The 24,532-nt window shown below is 43.2% G+C and overlaps 2 protein-coding genes across 5 annotated transcripts; both read right to left on the reverse strand.

The window, feature by feature from the left end:
- Positions 1-225: 225 nt before the first annotated feature.
- LOC115587487 (inhibin beta B chain-like) lies at positions 226-9,691 on the reverse strand. Its single transcript, XM_030427335.1, has 2 exons — positions 8,611-9,691; positions 226-2,674 (listed from the first exon to the last, which is right to left on the reverse strand). Exons 1-2 carry the CDS (start codon positions 8,996-8,998, stop codon positions 1,851-1,853), a joined length of 1,212 nt encoding a protein of 403 aa, XP_030283195.1. The 5' UTR covers positions 8,999-9,691; the 3' UTR covers positions 226-1,850.
- A 1,672-nt stretch (positions 9,692-11,363) lies between these two features.
- On the reverse strand, positions 11,364-24,378 carry klhdc3l (kelch domain containing 3-like). 4 transcript variants are annotated; one of them, XM_030429224.1, is made up of 9 exons: positions 24,319-24,378; positions 23,078-23,194; positions 19,147-19,336; positions 18,825-18,907; positions 18,644-18,722; positions 17,054-17,100; positions 16,267-16,387; positions 15,589-15,778; positions 11,364-13,421 (listed from the first exon to the last, which is right to left on the reverse strand). In XM_030429224.1, the coding sequence occupies exons 3-9, from the start codon at positions 19,310-19,312 to the stop codon at positions 12,788-12,790; spliced, it is 1,320 nt and encodes a 439-aa protein (XP_030285084.1). In that variant the 5' UTR covers positions 19,313-19,336; positions 23,078-23,194; positions 24,319-24,378; the 3' UTR covers positions 11,364-12,787. The 4 variants fall into 4 exon arrangements, with proteins under 4 accessions (XP_030285084.1, XP_030285086.1, XP_030285085.1 ...); XM_030429226.1 differs by having other exon boundaries at positions 23,078-23,191; positions 24,319-24,360; XM_030429225.1 differs by lacking the exon at positions 24,319-24,378 and adding an exon at positions 24,143-24,281.
- Positions 24,379-24,532: the final 154 nt, after the last annotated feature.

The raw sequence follows: 24,532 nt of genomic DNA on the forward strand, positions 1-24,532 counted from the left end.
ACCACCTTTTTACACATTTATTTTATCGTAAATGATGAATTTAAGACCAGATAAATAAAATTTCACTTTCACATCCTTGTATTTACCCTATAACTATGTGCTGTAAGTTATATGATGTTGAGGGTTGGTCATTTATCCGAAACCCCAGAAAAAAAGAAACATTGTCAGGTTTGATCCACTCCGAAGAAAAACACACACAGGAAAGAAATGTAAAGATACAAAATATTTAAGAAAACATTTTATTTTACATAAACTGTACAGATGACATTTATTTGACTAAATGATTCTTAGACAGGAACTAAAAATAACTTTCTTATTAAATAGAAAACTGAAACAAAAATAGAATTAAAAGATGAAAAAAATGAAGTGTTGCTTATTGTACAAAACAGAGAATGAAAATAGAGCTAAGAAATGAAATCATATATCGTACCCTGATACAGTGGTAGGCCTATTGCAAATGATCAAAAACAGTATTGTACACAGTAACTCAATGGCCTTGCCATCTTCGTACAATAGCTAAAAATCTTGGCCTCTTTGGTTCCATTAATTAGGTAAAATACATTTGAAACAAAATTCAATTTACTTCTATAAAAATAACTTTTCAATGGCAGTTTTTTGTTTCACTAATCCCGCAACTTTTCAGTGCAAACGTCACAACAATCATTCGCTTTGGAAAGGAGGCGAAAGATTACATTTCAAGTATTGATAAAGAGTCGAGGAGTGAAGAGAGAAAAGAAGGAGAGAGAGCAAAGATGGAAAGAGAATTCAGTCTAATAGAGCATGTTGAGTATGGGTATAGGTTACTATACATTGCATAGCTCATGTGGCACTTATTTAGCGATAGGACAGGACACTCAGTACCCCTTGGAAGGCATTTCTTTATACAAGTGCTATTCAGGGTGTGCATTTCAGTTTCTGCAAGTGCTGCACTGCACTGTGGCGACCGACTGGGCCAAAACTAGAGTCTCCACGTCCGCAGGCCCACTTCTACTGGACCTTAGGGGGGGCAGGAGGAAGCAGTTCTCTCTCTGTCGCTCCCAGTGCACAAGTGAAGTGCACTTATGAGATCAATCTTCACCTGGTTGTCATGGTAGCAGGGCCTGCAGCACTCTTAGGCAGGAAGTAGAGGTTGAGGCCCGTAGTCAACAGCGAGAACGACAACGGCAGCAGCGGCGGCGGCGGCGGCGGCGGCAGCTCTGCGGACGACTTTCTTTTGCCTTTCTGCGGAGGGTTTAATCCTGCAAGGCATTAAGCGCTGCCGGTCTAATTCCACCAGAGAGGACAGTCAGACTGTGTCTGTCGGCATAGTAGGGAAGTGCTGGTGTTCTGAATTGTATAAGCTGATGAATTGTCAGTGCTTTATAAAAACCAAAAGTCTGTCATGTGCTTAAAGTACTTAAGAGGGTCGGAGGAGCGGGGTCGGGAGCGTCGGGGTGAAGCCGATAATGTCATCAGCTGATCCTGTCACTTTCCTTAAGCGCTTGTTATCTTCATTCAAGAGGAGATGATGAGCCATTATTTTTTGACTAGAAATGGCAAACTAGAGCAAAGTATCATTTGGTGATAATCATTCCCTTCTCGTCCCATCGCTGTCGCCGAACGGACAAAACTCGGGCAGCAAGCATGTCACTCTGATAAATACACACACTCGCACGCACACGTGCAACTGCACACATGCACACATGGACACAACACTGACACTTTGCAAGATTGTACCAGTGTGCACGCTGCTCGCACATACAGTAGGTATAGATATATTGTATATGTGTACCGTACAATAACGTCCTGTTTGTACAAAAGGCCTTTCTGACTGTTCCAAGTTCAAAGGTCATGTCGGGTCGGCGTGGGACTCAAGCGCAGCCGCACTCCTCCACGATCATGTTGGGCACGTCCCTCTTTACGATGTTGTATTCATCGTCAAAGTAGAGCATGGACATAGTACTGAGCTTGGTGGGGATGCAGCAGGAGTTGACTGAGCCGGGACTCATCCCTCTCATGCGGTACTGGTTAACTACTGCAGTGTGGAAGGACGAAGCTGAGCCCGGCACACCTGCCATGTAGGCCGGGCAGCTGCCCTCACAGTAGTTGCCGTAATAACCAGCTGGTGCGATGATCCAGTCGTTCCAGCCAATAAGGCGGAAGTCTATGTAAAACTGCTGCCGGCAGCAAAGGCCCCCGCTGGTGCCGTCACACTCCAGCCCCCGCTTGCGAATGCGGTGCTTCCCGTCCACCTGCCTCGCACGGACCACCAGGAAGGGCCGGTGGGACGGATCGCTCGGGTCCACCAGCACTGGAGCCACGCCGGCTGTCTCACAGCCGTCGCAGTGGACCTCCAGGTCCTGCCGCCGGCTGCCCTTCCCGAACACAGCCCGCACCGCCTCCGAGAGGGGGAAGGTATGCCAGCCGCTGCGTTTCAGATCCACGCGCTTCTCCACCAACCCCCAGCGGCCGGTTCCCCCTCCACCGCCGCCTCCCGGGCCTCCCTCTGCACTGCTGGCGGTCCCGGCCTCCTGGTAGTGGATCTTGACTGTCACCTTTCTCCGGATGCCTTTCTCAGGACCGGCTGGCAGCACACGTAAGTAGAGCCACAGGTTGGCCTGGGAGACGTACAGGTTCTGGTTGCCCTCGTTGGAGACGAGGAAGAACAGACCGGTCTTGGCGGACGAGTGGTCATCTGTTGGAGACAGAACAAACAAGGACGGGGTTAACTCTCAATGTAACATTCATACGTCATTAAGGATGGAATGTAATTGTAGAAAAACATGGCAGATCTTTCTGAAGGCAGCATGTGTCAATCAGGGAATCTTAGGAGAACGGGCAGCAACATGTGAACTGCTCATTCCTTTTGGTTTTAATTTAATCAGTGAAACAGTGCCAGTCGTATCCTGGTTGAATGAATATTGATTTTTTCGGTCCACCACAGCTAATGACTGTTTCCCTTCTTCACTCACATAAACACACACAACATGTGCCCACATAGAAAGCAGAAAGCCTCCCAAAAAGGCCACAGCTCTGTCTTTTGAGGGCCTTGTTTTCTCTGTTCGCCCTCAATCACTGTGTCAGGTGACCTCTGTGGCAGCTCCTGATAGGCCAGCTGTGACGAGCCAGTTCTGGGATCAGGCCCAGTTGGCCTCCGGTCCAGCTTTGTAAGTGACAGGGCCAAGAAGAGAGAGAGGGCGAGAGAGCGACAGGGAAGAGGAAGACCGAGGGAAGGAGGAAGGACGCGAGTGGGAAAGGTGGGAGGCTGGCGGACGACGCCAAGGCTCCCGGGGGGTTCATTGAGTTCGCTGTTAGCGCCCCCCTGAACCCCCAACCCCACCCTACCCCACCCCTTCCCCCCTCCCTCCAGTGTGAGCACCCTGAGAGTGACAGCACAAAGCCCCCTGTGAGGCACTGGGAGACAGCCGCGCTGCAGCCCCGCATTGAAACGCGTGGCTTTCCAGCAAAAAGCATGATGAGGCAAAAATAAAAGCCATTTACATGACACTGGCCACTTTCTACAGCAGCACAATGAAGAGATCCCGGGAGTCTTAAGGTGGCGATGGGCTCTCCCTGGCAGTATTTTTTTTTCCAAGCCTAATGATGTCTTCCAAATTACCCCGAGGTAACTTGAAAGGTTTCTATTTCAGGAGATTTGGTACAATGTGCTCAAGCAGAGCAGCGCCTTTGAAAGCGGCTAAATTACTTTGTTTGCCGACTGATTAGTGTGTGTCAGTGTCAATAGGTGGCCACCAAAGACGGGCCCCCTCCTCAAGGCGCCTCACGCCTCTTCCTCCTGTAAAGCACAGCTTTACATTCACACAGAAACCTGTTCAGACCAGCTCTCCACTCTGTAGCATGTCAGCTGGGAGCTCAAGCACTTCACACACACACATTTGCATCCACCCATGCACAAAATCACACCCATACACACACACCCAACCCCACGGTGAGCAATACATTAACCATCAGCCGCCTAAATACCAAAGCCTGTGGGCAACGTATCAAGTGCAGCCTGAGTACAGATTGAAATGCATCTGAAGTGAACGACATAAAGGAATCAGCTGAACTGCAGCTCCTGCCTGCTCTGACTGCCGTGAAGGCCCCTCAGGGCTACAAGTAACTACCCTCACCTCATTCAGCGCTCTGCGCTCTTACGTGCCTCGACAGCTCCGAGCTGAGAAAAGAAAACCGGGGGATCGCGCAGCAGCGAGCGCGCAGTGACGGAGTGATAAACAGACAGGCAGGGAAACTCAAAGTGATCCTGAATCAAACTGCTCAGCTGCTGTTTGTTCAGCGTGATGGATTCACGTTCAGGATATCTGCCTTCTTCAGGACGGGATAAATCAAGTGCAGTCCAACTTTTCAGGGGCACAGCTGGAGGACACAACTGATGCCTGAAGACAGTTTTGGCATTTTATCAAAGTCTCATTGAAACCCCCTCGCTCAGCCATTGTAGCTTCTCCTAACATTTTATTTCATTTCTTTAATTAATCAATGGATCTTTTGGTCTATTCAATCATGAAGTGGTGAAATAACGCCTATTACAATGTCCTACAGGCCCAAGCGCCTTGTTCTGTGATTTTCTTCTTGTTCCTGCGGCTGAATGTTTTGAGCTTCACTGTGTAAGATGATCAGTGTGCAGTTTGACAATAGAAGGCTGTTTTATGTTACACAAAGTGGACGTTTTCCTCTGAGCTCCCCTAAAAATCTGAGGCGGGACTATGAGCATGATTAGTGACATCACAAATAGTTCAGAAGCCAATCCTGCTCCTATATTCAGCGTACACAGGTGTGATAATTGTACTTTTTTCCTGGAAAAAACATTTCAGACGTACATTTTCTTCTTATGCTCGCCTTCATACGTGAGTGGAGAGGATCCATTAAACTGATAGGCTGGAATAGGAGAGTAAAGATTGCCTTTATTGCTAGAAAAATGACAGGATTCATCGATTATTGATATAATTATTTGATCGTGTTGAAAAGGAGTAAAAGACAGATGTGTGAAACTGTGAATAAACTGATGAAAGCACTGACACCACTGCACTGAATGCAAACAAGCGTAACTAAAAATATGAATTCAGTGCTGATCTTTTGGCGCGACGGCTACAGCAAACCAAACTAACCTCGGGGTCACATGAGCAGCTTCTCCGGAGCTTTCAGTCACGCTGCATGACTCTCATCAGGAGACATTCAGCCAGCTGTCGTGGAATTGCGTTTGTACAATTCTCTACTTTTTCTGGTCCATGTTTGCCTGAAAGTTTGATCTGAAAAAGTTTCAGAAAGCGGCCGAATTTGAGCATCTGCACTTCTACGACAACCGGCAATCTCGAGACGATGATGAGGATCGAGCGATGTGGTCGACAGCTCCAGACCGGCTGCTCAACAGACCTTGCGCTGACCGTTCTGTCAAAGTTAAAAGTATTTTGATTGATTAAATAAAAGCACAGCAGTTTGCCCAGCGGCTGCTCGGGGTCATGAGTTGCTCACTCGGTGCGTTTACATGCACAGATTACAGCCATAGTTTGACTATGCTGCTCAATCGGACAACTGCAATTGTCCGAGTATACATGCCGGTGAGAAAATCGGATTATTGTCCGGAGCATGTCGTACCCCGGTACGATAGGCGGCGCTGTACCCATTTTCAGCTACAACAAACTCTGCTGCGGCATTCCAGAAAAAGATGGCGTACGAAGAGCGAGACGAAGCTACATCTTTGCACATTTCGTATATGGTGTGCATGATAATTACACAAACTAGATGCACAATGGCGCTCTCGCTTGCAGTGATTTCGGAGGAAAGACGCCGCCGCCGTCCTCTACTTCCGGCTCACAGCCCCGGGGAAAAAGTCTCCCGGTTTTAGTCAGACTGTGGTGTATACATGCATCTTAAAAATCCAATCATAGTCGGACTAACACAGTAATTCGGTTTTCTCGAGTGTCATGTAAACGCACTGACTGAGCAGGAGTCGCCCTCAGCATCCCCTCTGCACGACGTGTTCTTCACGCTGTACACCGGTGTGATCATTAGCATGTCGAGCGTATACCAACAAGCCAATGACCGATTTCCACTCAGCTCCCTTCTGAGCAACAAATTGCTCTTTCCATCCCTTGTTAGAAACAATGTGGAGCTGGCCCCGACACGCCTCGCCTGACCCCGCCGTTTGGAAAAGTTGCGAGTGAGTATCAGCAGGCAGGACACCTGGGTGGGCTTGTGTGGATAAAGAGCTACTTCAGCGTGTCCCCACCTGCGCCACCAAGTCAGGGGAAGAGGGCCGAGGAGGCAGGCAGGCAGCTCCAGAGCTCATTACTCAAAGCTGCTGTCGACAAGACCACACGCCGTGGAAGGACAAGGGCGCGGCACGGAGCGCTCGCCGCTCTGACATGAGCGGAGGCGTGCGTGCGTGGATACGGCACTCCAGGAATTCCTCACAGGGAGGATGGAGACGTCGGGCTGAGGAGTTAAAGCTCCTGCAGCACCGGCTCTGTCGTTTAAAGCTTGACTACAGAGGCATTTTTAATAATGTTGCATAAATGATTGAAAGCATCACAGAGCTGCACAGAGGCAGCCGGGCCCACTGAGGACTGAAACACACACTTGTGAGCGAATGTGGAAAATGTCTGGATCAGGTCCAGGACGGCCATGACTGACAGCTCCTCATGAAAGAGTTGTATCCTGAAGTGAACCTGCCAACCCGATCCTCTGGAGGAACCGGGCCGGAGTTAATGACCTCCCATAATGAAGTCTTAATTCCGTGTCTTGGACCACTCGCCGCGAGTTCACTGGGTCCGAACGGCTAGAGCGAGCAATCAAGAAGCGCCGATCTAAACTTCTCCGTCGACCCCTCTCTCTTTCGCCCTCCCTCCTTCTCTGCTTGTGTTCCCCGCTCCGCTCCCGTGGATACGGGACACCGAATCCCTCAGCGAGGACCCACGGGACCATGTCAGGGGAGAAGGGAGATTGGCATCGTCTCCCTCACCTGCCCGGGGCCGCTTGGCAGACCTCTTACCTCTGCGCTACCGCAACCGGAGATAAGAAGCCGGCTTCGCTGGCTGACAAGCACCCGGTTAACCCTGTGCTGAGGGGGAGGCGAGCTGACCCCACCGCTCCTCACATAAACACCTATCCACATCCATTTACCGGCTCGCTGTTGGCTAAACATATGCCAACCTCACCCCCCAACCCGCCCTGTCCTAAACTGTGACAACAACAATTCAGGCTCCCTCATGCTTGGGGGACAAGCTCCCCTGGCTTCAGAGCTTTCTGGAGACCTTGCCTCTGAGCCATGCCCCGGCTGGCAGCATCCGATCTGGGGGGCGTGAGCCAGCTGGCCAGGAGGCAGACGGGGTCTAGGGAGCAGGGACCCGAGCCAGCTCCATGGTACAATGCCACACAAAGGCTCAAAGGTGTGAGGAAGAATAGAAGTAGGGAAAAAAAAAAAACAGAAGTAGAAGAAGAAGAAGAAGAAGAAGAAGAAGCAAAGGAGCCCAGCGAACCTTTAGAACGACAAAAACATTCTTTACAACACTGCAATATGGGCACACACACACACACACACACACAATATCACCCCCCTCCACCCTCCACCCCAACACAACCCCGCACCAACTCAAATGTCTCATGCATTATTCTGATTTCTTTTGTTTTCTTTGCCCTTTTTTTTCCTGCCTAACGTTGACATGTCGGGTTCAGCAGGAACACATAGTGCTCTTATAATAATTGCCTGGCTTTTGTTCCCTTGTCATGAGGCTGCTCAGATCATTCCCATTGGAAGGCGGGACCTCGCAGCCCATTCAGGCTAATTGTACCGGCAGGGCCAATGGGAAAATGTGCGTGCATGTGTGTGTGTGTGTGTGTGTGTGTGTGTGTGTTTTGGACGTCCTATATTTGGTGTCTTTAATTATATGTTTTATTTTCCCTTAAACTAACAGTTTGTGTCAAAGACGCCGTTCTCACCGTGCTAACTGACAATTATTGGATTCTGTCAAGCGCAGATGATTTTAGGTGTGTGTGTGTGTGTGTGTGTGTGTTTGTGGAGGGAAGGGGGTGTGTGTTTGAGTGTGTGTGTGTGTGTGTGTGTGAGAGAGAGAGAGAGAGAGAGGAAAGGGTGTTCTCTTTGGACTTGTGAGAATTAGTTAGATACACATTGTTAGAGGAAGGGATAAATGGCCAATTGAGGGACTTTGTCCGTATTTAAAAGAGGGCTTTATGCATTGGAGTATTGAGTGTGAGCACAGCTTTAGTGATGAAATTGGATTCAGAGGTTCTTTTGATCCCCTAGACAACACATGAGGGTAATTTAAGGACTCTGTCTTTAGTTTCATTTCTTTTTAATTGGGCTAAAACAGGAGGATTTAACAGCAACACAGCAGCGGCTGCACACAGGAGCTGTGATGTAATCAGATGAAAATGATGACTGACTTTTTTTTTTTTTGGTTTAATCTTTTAAAACAAGAGTCTCATCTCTTTCTGACGTGATGAAGCTCCACAGAATGAAATTTCATCCATGACTGAGGCTGATTTTAACTCGCTAAGTCACCTGCTTCCCCCTCAGGTGCCTGTTACATGAAGTCAAAAGGTGAATGGGTTCACCAAGAGGTCGATACGATGTGTTGAATTATTGATTATTACCTGATTCGGCGAAGCTGATAATCTCAGAGGTCTCCGCTTGGATCTCGTTGTTGTACGCAGCCTGTCCGTCAAAGCTGGGGATCTCCACCCGGCCGTCCTCTCGCACTTTCCCGGCGTGCAGCCTCCGCAGCGCCGTCACCATCGCCGCCTTGGGGATGGGATGCGTGATGTTGGGTCTGTCTCTCATCTGCAGCCGGTTCAGTATGTGTCTCTTCACCGCCTCCAAGAAGTCTATGTTCACCCGCTCCGCCTGGTCCGGCGCCCTGAGGCCGCAGGACGCGCACGACTCCTGGGGCGAGCTCTGCGTGTCCGTCCCGGCCACCGAGCTGCAGCGCACGGAGAGGACGCACGCAACTAAGCAGGACAAAGCCAGACTGTATAAGCTCATGTTTTCTATCAGATCACAGTCCAAACGCTAGAGGAAAAGAGACGAGTGAATGTTTAAAACACACACACACACAGTGAAGTTAAAGCTAATTTTAATTTTTTGACAAAGATTCCGGGAGAACATCCACTTTGTGCTCCAGCAGCGAGACGCCTCAAGACATCCAGAGAAGCCAAAGAAATCTTTGTATTCCCAATCACACAAGAGGCTCTTTAACTCCAGTCATTATGCATTCAGCTTGTTATCCAGCAAAGCCCAAAATAAAAAGTTCATCTCTTGTGATTGCGAGGCGCACTCAGGAGTTGTGATTGCTGCTGTCACAGCGCGCTGACTGCGGACGTGTAACAAATCTACCACAACAAAACGCCGAGAAGTCTAAAAGCAGAGAATAAGCAGCCCTCCGGTGTCCAGACGCGCTCCCTCCGCTCTCTCCCATTCAAACAGCACGCACAGAAACTCCTCTCCTCCAGCTGCAGCCCCGCACAGAATCAACAACTCTCGGCGAGTCCCGCGTCTTTTTTTTTCTTTTTTTGTGTGTTGTTGTTGCGTGTATGCGCCTTGGGTACCGTGTCCGGTGCGCGCGGCTGTTGGATGGGCCAGCTCCGTGCGTCCTCGCAAAGATGCTGCACACTGAGACCCTGTTCCTCCCTTTGCAATCACGACAACAGGGGCTCCGCACACCCAAAGTTTTTATACAGGAGTGGAAACCACGTGGGGATTTCCACCAACTGGACGCAAGATTAAGATTATTAGTCTACTACGTCTCCGCAGACACGACTCCTCTGATGGAACAAGATTTTATTATGGTAACACAAACACGCCGGTGGAGCAGAGGTTGCGTAATTTTTTATTTTTTTTCTTCTTACCCAAAAAAGGCTGATAGAGTGAAACACACTTTGATGATCAGACTTTAAGAGCTCAGGTTGAGTTTGAGTGCTGGGAGCGGTCCAGACTCCCCACAGAGGATTCTGTCTGATCAGTTTCTGTATGCTTATATCCAAAAAACAAACTTATATTTACATAAAAAAAAAAAAAAACTTGACTAAGATAAATATTAAACCCTCCACAGGATCCTTTCAGTCTATTTAAATCAGCCCCACATACAGCTTATAAACACTTAAAGAAATATATGTATATATATACAGAAAATACTTGAAATCAAACGTATGAAAACAATAAAAAGTCAAAGAAATGTTCAAACAAATGTGCGAGAAGGAATAAATAAAAGTGGGAAATTGAGTCAAGTGAGTTCAAGGAAGGTTGTAAAGCTGATTAACAGACACACAGCGCCATCTAGCGACACAGAGCCGACATTACACACTGCAGCTGTGTGGACAGAAAGAAAGAAAGAAAGAAAGACAGAAAGAAAGAAAGAAAGAAAGATGGATGGTTATCAAACTTTGTAAACAGACGATAAACACTGTGATCTATATTTATATTATTTGTAAGGTCATTTTAAAGCTGCAGCAGATGATTAGAAACCTTTACAGTAAATGGTTTCCTTCTTTATTAGTGCTGAAATAACTATGAACTACATTAATGTCCACTGTGGAGTTTAATCATTTCAGTAACTGAACTTAAAAATCCTGTAATAACATTTTGTTTTTACAAAAACACCTGTAAAACAATAAGTGTCTGGATAAGGAAACTCTGGTATTTTGTGTTTTATTTGGATATATTTAAAAAAAACTCTGTGAGGTATTTGTGTCCATAAAGTCGCTTTTAATCGGTTAAAGTCTCAACTGTGATTAATCGAATCATTTAGATTCCGACTGAACGTCAGCTGAGCTCAGTTCTGGCTGTCAGGTACACAGCTGCAACAATGAATCAAGTACTTATCAACACAAGTAGTTTGATAATCAATGAATCGGTGTGAGTAATAGAAAGTTCTGACGTATGAGTAAAAGTACTTGTAGTTTTCAGAGCAGGTGTGTGTGAGCGTTGCAGCAGTAATGTAGGTAAATAGGCCGAGTGAAGTGAGGCGCAGCAGCAGTGATGGATTAGAGAGGAGAGGCCGCGTCACAGCTGATTAGTTTACTTTACTAGCAGAGATCCCAAAGTTTATGTCTGTCTGCCTGTGAGGGAAACGTACGGAAGCCCTGAGGGGCAAGTGAAGAAGTTTTTTTTTTGTTTTTTTTCTGGTGATCTGTTTGAAGTCTGATCTAAATAGTTTTTGCTCTTGTGTTTATGACCTGAGAATTCTTCAAAAAGAGTGAATAAAAAAATATACAGAGGTTTTTCATCTACGAAACCGAGTGACAGATTTTACACATTTAAAAAAAAATCTTTTACAGATCTCTAAAAAGATGTTTCCACAAAAAAGTTTGCGACTTTTTCTGAAAAAAGTTTTCCAGAAACACAATGAGAATGTTATAGAAATGTTATCTTTTAATAATCAATAAACCATAACATCACATACATTTCATTTCTGTATCAACCTGATGAAGATAAATACAGTTAATTTGACAACGTTTATCAACTTTTCCAAAAATGTTGTTGACATGGTTGTTACTGAAAAAAGTTGTTGAGTTTTTGCAGAAACATAATGAGAATGTTTTCGAAATGTTTTCTTTTAATCATCAATCAACCATAAAATCACATAAATTGTATTTTTGTATCAACCTGATGAAGATAAATACAGTTAATTTGACGTTTATCGACTTTTTCCACAAAAGTTGTCAACATTTTCTGAAAAAAGTTGCCAATTGTTTACAGAAACACAATCAACCTTACAGTGACATAATTTTATCTCTGTATCAACTTGATGAAGATGAACAAAACTTTTTTTCATGTATCGACCCTGTTAGAAAAAATAAAGATTTCATGTAAAACTGTTGAAAACTTTTTTTCTACATAAAAAAATAAAATTTTCAACATGTCTCGATACATAAAAATTTTTTTTCACTTTGCTTGTTACATGAAAAGTAGTACAGGTCTCGATAATTATTGTGTTTTTTTTCTAGGATGGGTAAAAAAAAAATACATTATTTTCATGCAGAAACCAGTGAAATTATTTTTTCCTCAAGAAAAAATTATGTATTTCTTGTGCGTATCCAAGTGAAAACAAACATTATCGAAAGAAAAAAAAATTCAAATAGTTTTTCCTGATCTTTATTGAAAAGGAGAAAAAAATACAATGTTTTAAGTAAAATACCTTTTTCAAAAGATTTTTTAATAATATTTTGTCCGATTATTTTTCAAAATATTTTTCAAAAATTTAAAAAGTGAAAAAAATGATGGCGGAATCTTTTTTTCCATGTGGGAAACTGAAAACAAAACAAAAAAAAACTGTAACAGAAAGAGTTTTTTTTGGGAAAAAATAAATAAATGTTTGTAAAAAAACATTCAAATATTTTTTTCCTCAAGGGTTAAGTGTGTAAGTTAAGTTTTACTAAAGGTATTTCAATCATCTCAGTGCTGTAGAAAAGAAAGCAGTTGTGCAATATAGCTCCACCAGATGTGGTAACATGTGGCGCTGAAATGTTTCAGACTTTCAGTACAAATTCAACCAAAGTGTCCCGGCAGTAAAGTTCTAACAGCAGAATCCAGGATGTTCGGAGATGTCAAGACATTTTCTGAACATTCATTTCTGCAAAAAGAAAATGCGAAATAATTCATTTTACATCATAAGAACTCACAACAACAAAAAAACAGTGATACAAAAATATTTTAGGTTATTTTCTTTACAAAACGTCAGTAAACTCTTTAAACATAGATTTAACAAAGATAAAGTGATAATATAACACTGTTTTCATATAGAGAAATATTTGTAACGTCAGTTGTTTCGAGCTGTTAGGAGTCAGTCAGAGTCATCTGCCACATGGAGATCGGGCTGAGTCCGGTGCAAGGTCTTCCCCCCAGCACCAGCAGCAGATCAGGCAGGTGCTGGGCCATATCTCCCTCCTCCTCGTCGAGCAGGTCCTCATCCGTGCACTTATTCCTGAAAGCCTTGTTCTCAAAGGTCAAACAGTTTCCGATCTGCAGTGAGTCTTTCTCCAGCAGCCCCTCTTTGCTGTTGACCAGTTCTGAGGACTGTGGGAGCGTTTTGCTGCCGTAGCATCGGTCCGGGCTGAATGTCTCCAGCTCTATAGCTCCCTCTGATCCCAGAAAACTGAGCGGGGCAGGGAAGCACTTGTTCTTGAAGGGCCTTACTCTCCCGTCCAGCAGCCTGGGTTGGAGTCCTGAGCTGGAGTAGGAGCTGCTGCTGCTGGACTTGTAGCTGGGGCCCAGCCCGGTGCAGCAGTGGTGGATCTTGTCAGGGGCGTTGGAGCCTGGTAGTGTGGCTACCTGCGCCCAGGTCTGAGTGCTGAAGTTGTACCTCCACAGGCAGTTCTTGGGAGAGTTCTGGCTCTCGCCTCCCCCGAACAGAAGCATGCTGTCCTTGTAGACCGCAGCCGAGTGGCCCATCAGTCTGGAGGGACCGGACCTGGGGAACACAAGCATGGGTGGCGTTAGCAGGAAGGAACAGTCAGAACAATCACGACTGAACGCGCTGGCCTTTTGTCTTTTCATGTATGTAATCTCCAGCTGTGACAGGGAAGGAGTGGAAATCCTCACGATACTGAACACATACAACAAATCCCACAGCTGAGGAGAACTGAAAACTAACTCTGGATAGTTAATGATGCTGCTTGCTCAGATGCACAGTTCTGTGTGTCCTGTCCTGTTACAATAACCACATCATCAACTGACCGATACACAGTAGGGTCAAAAGGCTGGAGAGTTTAATACTTTTCTTCTTTTCTTTTTTTATTAGAAATGATAATAATAGTTCAAAAATCTGAGTGAAAATCTTTGAAAAATGTCAGTAAATTCCAGAATATGTAGCACTTGGTTTGTCCCCCATTTTGCTTTAACATGGACTCCACAAGTTTGACTCACGTTATCCCGGACAGTGTTCTAAAGAGCTTCTGGTAACATTTTTTCATTCTTCAAGGGCCCCCGTAGGGCCCGGATTACATGAGACATCAGGGTTTGCATAAACCTGTGGAGTCCATGCTGTCATTAAAGCAAAAGGGGGACAAACCAAACAGTATTCCAAAGATGTCCAGAGACTCACTCAAATCATGAAGCTGATATTTTAATTTGAAATGTAAATCTTTGTTTTACTTTGGTTTTTAAATATTGTGAGCAGCTCGAGTGAAACAAGTTGAAAACTATCCAAAAGTCAACTGCAGGTACTCTGGCAGCACTAATGTGCAAGTGAGGACTGCAATCATTTTGCCAAAAATGTATGAAAAGTGTCAAAGTGAGAAGACATTACAGAAGAATTTTTTCCATGTGGGAAACTGTAAAAACACTGAGACTGAAACAGAAATTATTTTTTTCTAGGATGGGGAAAAACAATAAAAAAATGTTGTGATACTCATCGGGACCAGAGGAGGCTGAAGTGCACCAGGACCACAAGGACAAAGAGCATTCATGTTTTCTTCAAGGGGAGTTTTAATTTCTCATTTACACTAAACACAAAATGCATCTAGATGCACCTGTAATCAGCGTCATGATGGAATATTGTGTATAATCAGCACAGAACATGAGTTAGGGATACCCATCAGCCTCTTGTGGTCAAAATGAGTATAAAAAAAATAAAAAAATAAATAAACGTTTACTCCTCCCAAATAATGTTTTCACTTAGTTTCACACAGAAAAAAATGTTCACTCTGGCACATGAAAAAAAACAACAATGTCTTCTAAAAACATGTTTAATGTTAATGTTTAAATATGTTTTCCTCACACAGAGCAAAAAACATTTAAGTTCAGAGAAAATGGATGACCAGAAAAAAAGTCCCCCCCTGTCCCTCGGGGCTTCCTTATGAAACAGAACTATTTGACAAAGAGCCCAGAATTAGCGCTGTCACACACGATGAGTTCAGAGAGCCTGAAAAATGCAAACTGTCAGAAGACATCTCTTAAACGTTGACAGGAGAGTGTGTACCTGTGGCTGTGTTCACACTCGGCTTAGTCACGACCTGCCTGATCGCTGAAATGATAACGGTTTTTGTTGTTGAATTGTGGTTTGGCACCGACACTGTTACGGTTACAGAATTTAATTTCATCAATTACTCTACCACAATCTTGATAAGAATGTTATCTAGGCAACCAAGAAAGCACTTCTTATTTACGATTACTGATGACCTTTTTTTTGCTTTACTTTCTACTGTACTGCTATAGTTATTAGCTCCTCTGTACAGCCTGACAGCCTCGTCATGTCACCCTGTTTGCACAGCACAGCACAGCCAGCTGAAAACTGATCCCTCACCGTTCAGCAGGTGTTGAAAGCTTCGGTATTCATATCATTCCAACAGGATCAAGTTCCTTTTCCACCAGTTAAATGTGGACACGGCCCAATGAAGTCCTTTGAAAAACTGCCTGTCAAGTTTGTCGGTGTCGGCTGATGATTCTGACCTGGATGCAACTTACATTTACTGCAGGGCCGCGCTATATCGTTCATGATAATACCAGTATAATTTATGTTTCTCTGAGATTTGATGCTGACAACTTGACAAGCATGTTGCACGCTCATCACTACGTTTAGCTGTTGACCCGACGTTACACCTGAAAGGGACAAACTGACAGTTGACATCTGTACTCACTTGTTTTTGAGGGAAGTCCACATGTGGCTGGTGGAATTCCACTTCCAGAAGTCTCTCTGCTCCCTCAAGCCTTTCAAGCCCCCGAACAGATACATGCAGCTCTGGTAGGCCACGGCTGAGTGACTGTGCCTGGGGCCCGGGCCTAATGAGCCCTGCTGAGAACCACACAGCAGGGACCATGCCATGGTATCTGTAACACATATAAACACACTTATACAAAAAAAAGTCATCTCATCATCAGTAGAATCTGTTTGATACCTGACTTAAGCCTGCAATAAAACAGAGAGAAGCAGTATTTACTTAAAGGGGAACTGTGTAGTTTTTGAGAAGAAATTCAAACTCTGAATTTTTACATTAACAATAATAATGAGGTAATAATACAAAGAACTCAGAAATGTTTATCTTTTCCATAAGTGAATAAACGAGCTGTTCTCAGAGGACAATAAGGTCCCAGAACACCGTTTGAAGATAGAAAGGTGGCAGGGTCCGCCACATATAAACAAAATAAAACAGTATAAAGTTTGTTTAGGGATAAAAAAAAAAAACTGATGATTAAAATGTTCTGCCCACTTAATGCATAAATGGCTGATAAATTAATAATACATAGACACTAAGAAGAATAAACACTGTGCATCCGTGTTACAGTACTACGTGGTAATAAGAGAAACGCAAACTCACCAAAATCCAAACTCCAAAAGTCCTGCGAGGATCCTTTCATGTCCACGAAACCTCCGTACACCAGCATGTCCGAGCCGACCACCACGGCACTGTGCCCTTTTCTGTTGGTCGGCGTTTGGGTCTGCACACACAGACAGACACAAAAGCATGAACACACAAACTCTGTTATCAGAAGCGACTTGCAAACTGTCTTCAGTTTTGTTTTTTGTATTTAATTCAGTGTTTTAATGTTGATTTTTTGTCTTGTTTAGGTGTCTTGGAGCCAACAGAACTTCAGATCAGATGTCTGCCATGATTTGGACACAAATGTTTGTGATATTTCTAAGTCATTCTTTAAATGTATTTGTCATAACACTGTATAATAATTTATCAATAAAAATGGCTTTTCTTGTGTTTTGTTCAGCATTGTTACGTCTTTCTTTCTGAAGGTCTTGTTGTTGCCACTGCTGACGCTAACAAAGCAGTTGTTCTGCTACAGACTGAAGCTGGAATGTAAAACAGGGTCACTTCCAGAAAAGACCGCCTGTATCTGATGGCAATCTTGTTGGTTTCCTTCACCAGCTAACATCAGTACAGCACACAGCACACTAATGTGTTGTTAATTCTCCTGATCACACTCCCAAAACATGTAATTACTGACATGGTAATGTTGTGTATAATCAGTTTAAAGCAGGTTCTAATCCTCGATGACTGTTCTCACGAAGAATGCAGAGAAAGAAACTTGGCACCGGGTTTCATGTCATCTGTTACTACTTCGGATCTTTGCCATATGAAAGGAGCTCTGTACCTGAGGGGAGCTCGTCTTTCCCTGGCAGTGCACCCACCTCTGCTTTGCTGAAACACACAACAAAGGGAAATGAAAATAAAGTAGAGTCCAGAGACCAATTATACATTATTGATGATTAGTTATTGTCACAGCTGATTCGAATGTATCGAACTTCGGTCAGCCTTACCTAAAAAATGGATGAACAGTTTGCACAAATTAGATTAAAAAAGTTATGAAGGCCATAAAATAGTCGTGAAAAATAGTTCTACATCGTGTCAGTACAGATTCCATATACGAGCATTTCATGATCTGAAGCATGTGCAGATTTTGAATCATTATCTCACATATTATGCTATATTTTGGCCCTACAGTGCCAATGTACTACACCAAAGTTTAATAATAGCTATAAAATTGTCGTATAAAAGCTGAACTGGACATTTAAACAGTATTTATGGCTGATTTCTTTACACTGAGTGAATTAAACCTTGTATAAAAATGGCACGGTGGAAATATTTACTGCGCAAACCAATATCACGTACAAGACAACAGGGCTGAAATAAAACTCCAAAGCCTCTACCTTTGCCAAGGTGATCAATGTCCAAATCAGTATCAGTAAATCAGTAAACACATCATTAGTCATAGCTTATCAATACAGAGTGCTACCTTGCACTGCGCCTGGAAGGGAAGGCAGCAGATATTGCCAAAGTCGCAATGACAATCCTTATTTTATGATTTATTTCTGTGATGAAAAGCACGCCTAACTTCCCAGTCACACCACTGAAAACGCCTCCAGTCACAGGATTCAGGATTTCACTGAATGTAGACGAAAAGTGACGACTTTTAAATCTCACTCTTCTCAAACCCATTCAGTGTGCTTCAGACTTTAATTAAGCACGCATCTGTCTTGTTTTCACTGCAAGTCTGCTTCAAGATTTAGTAGTTTAGTCAAAAGTAACAGTGGCAGTAAAACTGTTTTTTATTTGTATTAAATTTTGCAATTACTCTGTGGTTCACAAAGCGAACCAGGTGGATGTGGTGGAGGAGGGTCTGTAAAGATCAACTACGTTCCGCAACAGAGCTTTTCTGCTCCATGTGAACAAATGCTATCCTGTCTCTGAAGCTTTGAAGCCCCAAACTGGTATTCAAGACAGCCCTGCAACACTTGTGCTGATAGATTTAGAAAAGGAGCAGGTGAATGAGGAACAATTAAAGCTGTGTTGAACCAGGGGGAGTGACAGGAACCAACAAGTTGTGGTATTTGCAGTGCAGGAAGTATGTCCTGTTAGTGTGTCCCCAGGACATTTAGCATAGTAGGACGCCTCAAAAACTCTTTGACACAGCTTAATTTTTACATAATTTGTATTTGTCAGCATAGATTATTCATTTTAATGTTACTGTTCGTTGAATAGTTGTGTTTAACGTATAATTTGTGACACAGGTTTCACACACAGCTGACCTACAGGGGCTGAATATTTTCACAGGGGCTTGGAGGCGTGGGACTTGAATCAACATGCAACAACAGGCTTCGTCTGTCAAGCCTGAGCGTTTGTAGAGCAAATCCCAACACTGGCTGCCAATAACGCAGTAGATGTACCGTGCAGTCAAACTCACCGATGTCAAACACCCAGAGGGGACATCTCAACTGTGTGTACGCAGAATCCAGCATGCCTCCGAACACGTACAGAAAGCCCTGAAAAAGGTCGTAGCTGGTGAATATATCGAACGTACTGACACACAAAGCAGTTAAGTATCAGCAGAGAGATCAGAGCAACATATGATTGTGAGTTTGTACCTGATGGGCCACCATAGAATGTTCCTCGAGATCATCTGGTGCAGCTTCGCCGGTGCAGTTTAACTCCGTCCACTCGTCACACACTATAGTAGCACACAGAATTAAATGATCGATTAGATGCGACATGCTTCTCATCTTTCTTTTCTTTCTCTTCATTTCTTGCTTTAAGGAGATCAATTTATACAGAGGCAGTTCTCTATATATGTCATGTATAACTTAAAATACGGTACACTGTTTAAAGTGTTTTGGCATGCAGTGGTAAAAATCCTACTAGTCTCTATTCTACAATAAATTGAGCAGCGGTTGTGTCTCTGGCTCTTACCCACGCTGTACCTCCAGAAGTCCCCCAGACAGCCGTTGTCTCTTCCTCCCAGGATGTAGACATTTCCGTCGTGGCTGCAGCAGGCGTGCTTGTAGCGGTCACATGGCGACGGGCTGCTCTGAGGGAGCTGAGTCCACAGGCAGGGACTCTGACTCATAGCTGGCATCGTCCACTCTCACTGGACCATTTCCTAGAAGAAGCAAAATCAGGGTATTTAGAAAAGTTACAAAATATTTTACAGTGCGGAATGTTTCCAAAGCACTTTCACAACCTTGATTTCCTCTTATACTGACATATCAAAATGCAAAAACAACTTAAATGCTTGTTAATGACTGTACTTTTTTACTTTGATTATGCAGAGGTGTGAGTCTCATATCAGAAACACACAGGAAGTGAAAGCCAGAGAAGCGCTGTGATAGCTCGATTCTGATGTTCACACCATTAGAGCAGTTTTCTGTCAGTTCAGTTCATTTGCTCTTTTCTAATCACACAAACAGTTTATCTTGATAATATCCTTGTGAATTTATAACATGAAGCTTTTCATGTGTTCCTGGATAAGTTTGGTGCTGCGTCTTCTGCAAAATAACAAGTTAAAGGGACCGTCACCTGCAGGGAGGGCCTGTGAACTCACAAACATGTGGAACAAGTACATCATTTGAAAAGCACAGTCACAAACAGCGGTCAGACCATGTCTAATATGGGGCAGATTTTGTTTTTTTCTCACGTTGGGGAAATTGAGAATAACATCCTGTGGCTGTGGCTGAGATGCATCATGTAAACCACCAGACAACAACCAGGGGAAAACCTGCTTCAGCACACTATAAACTACAATCATGCTGAGATAATGACAGTCAGGTGCTCTGTGACATTATGGCTCTGACCACAGAAAGAGAGCGCTTCTGTTTAATGATCCGTTATCTTTCCACATGTGACGATACCTGATATCCGCTGTATCTCCAGCGGCTGGAGCCTACAGTAATGACGACTGGCCTGTGTGTGTTGTGTAGTTGTTATGGTTGTGAAGAGCTGGTCTCCTTTGGGTGTTCTGCTGGGACTGTGACTCACAGAGCACCTGACTGCGGCTGTTGGCTCGGTTGTCAGGAGGGAAATGCACCGCCATAAAAAGAGTGTGAAGCAGCCCTCCGGGGAAAAACTCTCTCTGGTCACATAATGTTCTCGTACAGGAGGAACTCCATCAAACTTTTAGATCATGATCATCAATATCTGAGTTTTTATATGATTAATTTGGTTCAGTGTTGCAGTCGCTTAGATAAACGCCGAGACTATAACCATAAACCTGCAGTTTGCAATAATTAAGATAACAAAATCACAACATTGGGGTTTGATTTTATAAGACTTAAAGAGTGACAGTAAATCTACTTCTTGGAAAATATTAAAATTCAAAGCCTCAATCAAATGAATCCACTTTCCTTTCCAATCTGATACCAAAGTAAAACCCAGGCTGGTGTTGCAGATACCAATATCATACCAATGCTTTGTACAAAAGCTTGAAAAAAGGCCTTACGTAGTTTTAGGAATGAGAGAACTCTGGATGTTTGGACATCAACACAGGAACGACTTTCCCACGGTCAGTGACAGTGATAAATGTCACCAACAGCTACACACTCTGTCTCTGTTCCGAGATAACGCTTTTCCTCTCCTCTTTATCAGACCACAGATGTATAACCTCATCATTCTGCACTGTGATTAAATCTCAGATGTGTAACAAGGTTTGTGGTGTGTCGTGGTGTCGCTCTTCTGACTAATGAAAAAGCTCCATTGTGACTGTGATCAGCTATCATCAGTGTCAGCACTCTTTCAGCGGCGCCTCGAGCATTTATAGAGCTGAAGTTTGTGTTTGACTGTGACAGACAGAAGGAGAAATCTTGAAGTATTGATCTCGTAGTATTTAGACGAGATCCTGGTGATAGTGTAGTCACTTCTACCAGGGTTTAGATATCAAATTTATCAATATGAGAATCGATGCTGGAACAGAAATACTTGGGATCGATCAGCACATCATCACTGTGGATGTAAGAGTCCCAGCGATAGATCGATCATATCTGTCGATAATGACCTATCACAGATATATTGGTATCGCAATATAACGAGGTGATTTTGAATTACTGAATCTCTAGTAAATGTTATTGTTTCAAGGCACATATGTTTTTTTAAACTGTACCATACCTTTATGACTCAAGTGTTCCCACAGTTGAGGGATCATTGCAAAAGTGTGCAAAATATCGTCTGATTTATCAATATCAGAATTAGCTGACTCCCTAATAACGGTATCAGCATTGGCCCAAAGAATCCGGTACCAGTCAATTTCTGTCGATTGACTGACTGATTAATAGAATAATAGTCGCAGCTCTAAAATGCTCACCTATCCACCTCCAACTAAACCACATAGATAAAATACCATCACTCTGTGCTGTTGCTTTTTAAGAAGCCATAACTAAATCATGACGGTGGACTCAGTGGAAATATTCATTGAGAAAACTGATGACTCCCTCCAATAAACTTTTACAATATTCATGAGGAAACATTACATTAGAGGGCAGGTTTACATGCTCTTACTGTTACAACAAGGTAATTTTCCAGGAGGAACATTAAGCTTTTCCACAGTGACACACTGACGATAAACTGCTGCAAGGTTCCCTCACTCTTGACCTTACCTACGTGGTGGCTTCTTTACCGCGTCTTATCAAGGTGTCACATGAGCAAACAGCTCGGAGGTCGTGACATTGTAGTAACACACCTCGCTCGCCCTTGTCCAAACTCCTCATTGTTACCTGTATAAAGAGCTATCGCCGCTTGTTTGTTATGTGAGATAAAAGAAAAATGTTCACACTTCATTCATAGGAAAGTGGTTGAGCAATGCCATCGGTTCAGATCATTTTGGCGAGATAAGTGCAGATTAAATAAACACTTGAATGTCAACAAACACTTTGAGCTCAGTCGTGGAGGAGGAACTATCATTAAATACATTAATAGAAAATTTATTTGACTCATCTGATAGCTTATCTTTATGGTATTAATCTATTGATTTATGTCTTATCAATCTAATCAACAAATCAATAGAATACATTAGGAAAACAAAAACCCAGACTGATTATTACTAACTTATTGAATGTAAGATGTGTCTGTTCTTATGCAACTCAGTGTATTTGTGATACATTTCATAAGAACGCTGTGTTTCTATCTCACACCCTGAAATCAACTGAATTAAATAAACACGACTGAGCAATAATGTTGATGGAGCTGAAAAGTTTTATATGCTTTTTGTGCCCTGACATGTCAAATACTTGTTCCAGGGACCTGTTAAAGAGGCAAGATGTTTTTATAGTTTAACAATAAACTGTCTAAAATGACATCAGGCCACTGAAGCAATTAACTTCCCTGGGAATTTAATAATGATCTATTACTCCAAGCATCTTTTTGTTGTGTTGTAACAACAAGCTTTTACATTTGACGCATATCGGACCACATAAACACAATACTGACATATCTGTGACAGGTCAATATTGGCCAGTAATGTCAGCCACCTGCTATATCGGACCGGCTAATTCATTTGGATATCAGAGGTACTTAGATTTTCGCGGTACGGTAGGTAAACCATCACAGAACTTCCTGTTTTCACAGTATATGGTTGTATACAGATATCATTATTATTATCATAATCAGTTACAATGCCCCAGAAGGTTTTGTCAATTGAACACACTGACAAGAAATGTGTAATATAACACTAGCATCATGGTAGAATCCTGAATTGTATACAAGCAAATGAACACGTGTCATACGAGTACTTCAATTTAAAGACTTGGTGAAGAGCAACAAGATTATTTAATAAATAAGTCCATGGTGTCCTGTCTGATACTTCGCTGTAGATTCAATATGTTTTGCTTTGATTTAATTTGTCGGTGGTACTCACTGAAACTTGTCTTGCTTCATGGAGCTCCTGTTGTGAAATCCTCACAGAATCGGTTGTTTCCACATGTATTCGTGCTTGTGTTCGGTGTTGGCCAAGTCTCTGCCTGCTTGTGACCTGCTGTGAATTAATAAAGGTTTTTAAATGTCAGTGATTTCAACATACTGTGTCATCATCTGGGTCTGAGGTGGTTCTCACGATGAGTCATAGAAAACTGATGCTGCCGCAACAACTTAATTTGGATGCAAATTCCAAGTTAATCTCAGTTTCCCACACCAGCAGGAAGTATCATGGAAAAGTACAGCTCAGACACAACATGGCACACAAACAAGATCCTCTGTTCATAATTCACTATGTATTATGGGACAATAGTTGAATGTTTTGATTAATACAATATCAAATAGCAAACGTTTTCTTGTCTGGTGTGATGAAATCTCACTTTCCTGTCAGACACTTCACATCTGAGCTTCTTTTCAACACATGCTGACACACCCAGTAACAACACACTGTCATCTGTTGAAGTCAGAACCACTGATTAGCCAAAAAATACACACTTGTTGGACTAAAGTTCCACTAGCTTAACTGCTACTAGCTTAAAACTTTAAAAACGTTACATTAAAATATTCCCTTCCGCTTGCCTTGGAGAATTCCTCCTTCTCCATGAGAACTAACTAACTCCTATTTAATATAAGTGATTAGATTAATAACTCTGACTCATTTTTAAACATTATTCTTGAGTGGAAACATCTTTACGAGACATTAAAACGTAAAGCTAACATACGTTAACATTAGCAGCTACTAACGTCAACAGCGCGTGAGCGGCATGACAACCACTTCAGGAGGAATGCGACCCGTTAATTTGAGGGGTCCAGTTTCCAGGCAGCATCAGCCGAGTATACTGAGCTGTTTACTCGTTCAAATGAAGTAACTAACGTTGTTTGAGTAAGTTATTACTATATAATAACAATAATAATAATAGTCTGAGACATTAAAGCGTCGACAGATTCGACGAGGCTGAATAATAACGGTAAAGCTTGAAGAGGGAGAAGAGGAAATGAGGAGACGAACTTTTTTTGGAGCTTCTTCTTCGCCGACTGCAACGTTATTTGGTTCGTTATCGTGAGTAATAAAATAAAAAACAGCTCGCGTTACAAAGTGAAAGTGTATGTGAACAGAAAAACAGTATGACAGGCTGTTGATGTGTGAAAAATGCTGCTGTAACGTAAAAATGATCGGTTACTTACGACGCAGCTTCTCTCCGTCCGACTGTTGTCTCTCTGTAGACCAGCCGTGCTGCGTTCAGGGTCCCTGCGTAAACTGCGGCTCCGACGTTGGAAAGTGGCGAAGAGAAACCGCGCTGCCTGGTTGGACATAACATTGCAGAAGTGGAAAATTAGAGCAATATAATTAATTTTTCACTGCAGATATGATTGCAACATAAAACGCACTCTACTCAGA

This window comes from Sparus aurata, chromosome 9 (assembly GCF_900880675.1).
Source record: "Sparus aurata chromosome 9, fSpaAur1.1, whole genome shotgun sequence".
NCBI lineage: Eukaryota > Metazoa > Chordata > Actinopteri > Spariformes > Sparidae > Sparus > Sparus aurata.